At 47.4% G+C, this 3,771-nt stretch overlaps 1 protein-coding gene across 1 annotated transcript in view; it reads left to right on the top strand.

Annotated features, from left to right (window-relative positions):
• The first annotated feature begins 807 nt into the window (after positions 1–807).
• The window catches only part of LOC107112486 (eosinophil peroxidase-like), a 30,541-nt gene continuing 27,577 nt past the window's right edge, over positions 808–3,771 (top strand). The window contains exons 1-2 of the mRNA XM_015413629.1: positions 808–814; positions 2,995–3,072. Coding sequence (XP_015269115.1) covers positions 808–814; positions 2,995–3,072 — 85 coding nt within the window. The remainder of the gene's footprint in view (positions 815–2,994; positions 3,073–3,771) is intronic.

Below are 3,771 nucleotides of genomic sequence, written 5' to 3'. Positions count from 1 at the left end.
AAGGCACTTCCATTTGTTCTTTGTTGTATTGTGCCACAGCACTGTACAAAGTACCAGTGCACCCTACTTTTCCACAGTTTAATGTGTGAACGTCTAGGTCAGCAACTAGATGGGGGGGCAGGATTCTATCCTCCAAAATGCCTTCCTGCCAAGTCCTGTAGCTACTTTGTGTGAGTGTGTGTGTGTATGTGCCATCAAGTCGCAACCTACTGATGGCGACCCCAGCAAGGGGTTTTCAAAGCAAGTGAGAAGCAGAGGTGGCTTGCTGTCAGTGTTCCCTCTAAGCTGAGTTAGGGTGAGCTGGCTCACAGTTTTGTAGCCTCCGGCTCACACATTTTTGTCTCAGCTCAGGAAGGATGGCTCCGGAGCAAACTAATGTACGCAGTAGCCAAATCACTCGCTCACAACTTTAATGCCAGTAGCTCACAAAGTAGATTTTTTGCTCCCAAGACTCCACAGCTTAGAGGGAACATTTGCTGTTGCCTTCCTCTGCAAAGTCTCCCTTGGTGGTCTCCCATCCAAGGACCCACTCTGCTTCACTTCCAAGATCCAATGGGACTGGGCTATACCAGACCATTCTGCATCTCCCCCTTGTAGCTCATACGTATCCTTTAATTCCCCTTCATCCAGTCAGCTGGCTTCAGTCTCGCTGCTGTCCCCTGCTTCCTGAAGGAACACACACACAGTAGAGTCGTGTCTCAAGAGATAAAAAGGAAGCCCACATGTATCAGTCCAGCTGAAGTGGGTGGTTCCTTCTTAGCATAAAAGGGCTGCTCACTGGAGCAGCTCTGGTCAGACGGATGGACGATGGCAGGTGAGAGAGGGTGTGGGAGGCTGATGCTCCCATCTGGTCTTGCGGGGTTGGACGCCACCTGTCAGAGGTTTTGTGGGCTGAGATAAATCTGCTTTATAAGCCCTGCTGATCTGGAGGTGGGAGAGGGGCTGGGGCTTCCTGGAGGAGCAGCAGATTTGCATGTGGAGGGTAACCCATTTCGATCTCCAGTTTCTCTAGTTAAAAGCACATGATGCAAAAGACCTGTACCTAAGACTTGGGATAGCCACTACCAGTCAGAGGAGGCAATGCAGAGCTTGAAAGATGAAGCGTCTGGCTCTGTCTGATGTGCTTCCTGTCCTGTGTTTTGCTTCTGTAAAGCCATCTTAAGTGCTAGGAAAGGCTCCTTTTCTGCCAGGGACCCTGGAAAGCTGCTGTCACAGAGGCATTTGCTCCGCTGTTTTACCAAGCCCACAATGGAACATAAATTCCCCTCTACATTGCATGCCACTTTCACTTTCTTTGATTGTCAGATTTTATGGTGGCCTCCACACTGCGTGCCAGTTTTACTTCCTTTGATCTCTCCGTGTTATGGTACCATCTGCATAGATTTATGGCCATTTTATGGCCATTCAGGGGCCACTCTGCAGTCAGTATGGCATTGGCCCGGGGTATCTGAATGCGGTCTTGAGCCGCATCTTTTTCCGTTCCAGTGTGGGTTGGGTAAAACAACAGAGCGAATTCTAGATGCAGAATGGGCTCGTGTGGCCAATCATGAATTAGATGGCTGAAGAGTAAAGGGCTGCTTCCTATGAGTTGTTGTTGTTTAAGATGAGTTGTTGTTGTTTAAGATAAAGGGGGCTGCCCTTATTTCTAATGTCAACTGTGCCCATTCCTCCAGTGCAATTAATTGCTAACTGGAGTTGCAGAAAGGAAGAACAAAAATGGAATGGATTTCTGTATTTCTAACTCACCCTTCATGTCTCCATTGTGAAGAATTCATTCCTTTTGGTCTGGTTTTGGATCCATAACCACTCTTCTCACACAGACTGACCCCTTTGGGTCACACGTTGCTGGTGTAAATTTGTACAGTTTCGTAGTCCCCACTTCCCTTTGTGGTAAGATGTTTCACACAGCTGTCAGCAGAATTGGTTCTTTTGGTTAAGAAGTCCCAAAGCATAAACTGTTCCTTTGGGTCATAAGCAGAAACAGGAATTATCTCCTTCCGCCAACCCCACCTTCACATAGGACTATGGTCTTCCCGTAAGCCTCACTGTTCCCTTTTTCCCAACAGTAATGAGCTGAGGTTTGTGGTGTATGAAAGCCTGTAGAACCACTCCCCCCCCCTTTTTCTTGTTTTGTATTTTTGCATTTGTGTGTGTGTGTGCCCGTGCCTGGAAGTCATGGTGACCTCTGGCGACTCCTACTGGAGCATGGGCTTGATAGAACCTGCCTTTGGCCGCCTGGTCCTGGTATTCCCTGGTGGTCTCCCATCCAAATACCCTGTTTAGCTTCTGAGATCTGATGAGATTGGGCTTGCCTGGGCTATCCAGGCCAGGGCCTTTTCCTTATTTTTTAACAAAACAAACATAGATCCACATGCTTTTTTTAAAAGGCAAATTGAAAAAGAATGAGATAGAAAGAATAAGCATCAGGAGATATAATGGGAATAGCAAAAGAAGGTAATGTGTTTTTCACAGCTTGTAGGTGTGAAATATTTTTACGGGTGTCATATTATGGAATGAAACTGGTTTTAATGTATGGGCAGAGCAGTCCTAAATCCTGGATACACCACCGGCACGATGCAGGCAAAGATAGTCAGTACCTGTGCTCTCTCAGTTTAAGAATAGCTGTTTTTTCAAAGAGATTCACGTCTAAGGAGCTAAGAGCAAAGGAACTGCCCTGTAATCCACAGGGACACCGTCTGCATCGTCCACCCCAAGAGCATGAACCTGTCTCCCCACCTACAAGGGAAAGAGCATACAGGGAGGGCCATGGTGGGCCCAGGATGAAGCCAGTTTACCCTAATTATTCTGAGACGTTTAATTTTTAATGGGCAGCCTGGCAGAGTCCTTCTCTTTATTATTTTGAGGAGAAATTGAATTCTGGTTATACTTGTTCTGTTGGGGTTAGATCCATATCAGAATTAATGATGTATACCAGGGAACTTTGGATAAGAATGCTTTGCATGTAATCCGTGCAAACATCTTGCTCTCTTCAAGGTATGAATTTGCTCGTCTCCCTTTTGGGATTCCTTGTGGCGGTGAAACACATCCAGACAGCGGATCCTTCTTTTCAAGGTAACATTTCTTTCTCTCGACTTACCAACTGCTTTGTAAAATCTCTTTAGAACAGAGGTGATAAGGTGTTTTGTCGCTGAGGGGGAGCCGAAGGAGAGTCCGGAGGGAAAGGACAATCCTGAGGGAAAAGAGACTTCTGAGGGAGAAAGAGAGAATTTTGAGGAGAAAAAAGGGAGACAGACGCCATGTAGGTTTGAGAGGGCAGAGAACAGAGTGACCCGAGAAAGAGCCTCAAGAGAGATGCAGCCTCCAGAGATCTGCAGCAACACCAAAAGCCCAAAGAACAGCAGTGGCAGCGCTACCAGGACCGCCAGGCAAGCCATAGCACACAGAGTGGGAGAGACTGTCAGAAGGCCTCAGAGAGATGCAAAAGTCTCTCATCACCTCTTTGGTTCCAACTTTAAGTCACGTTGCCTAGGTCTGAGTTTTGTACATGTGTGTCCTGCTTTGATTCCCCAGCCCTCTTTTTAAAAGTTCTTCATGTGTTTGGTTATAGGTGACTGGAGGGTCTGGGAATTTGAAACTTCCTTCCTTCCTTCCTTCCTTCCTTCCTTCCTTCCTTCCTTCCTTCCTTCCTTCCTAGGTAATCCGGCTCGAACGGCCGCTGCAGAGTTGCTTGGCACTTGCCTTCTTCGGGGGAGGAGATCAAAGCATGAAACGGCTCCTTCGGGAGCCGGATCACGCCAACCTCACACCCCC

Source organism: Gekko japonicus, unplaced genomic scaffold (assembly GCF_001447785.1).
Source record: "Gekko japonicus isolate JY-2015 unplaced genomic scaffold, Gekko_japonicus_V1.1 scaffold452, whole genome shotgun sequence".
In the NCBI taxonomy this organism is placed as follows: Eukaryota; Metazoa; Chordata; class Lepidosauria; order Squamata; family Gekkonidae; genus Gekko; species Gekko japonicus.
This window is presented reverse-complemented; position numbering and strand designations above follow the sequence as displayed.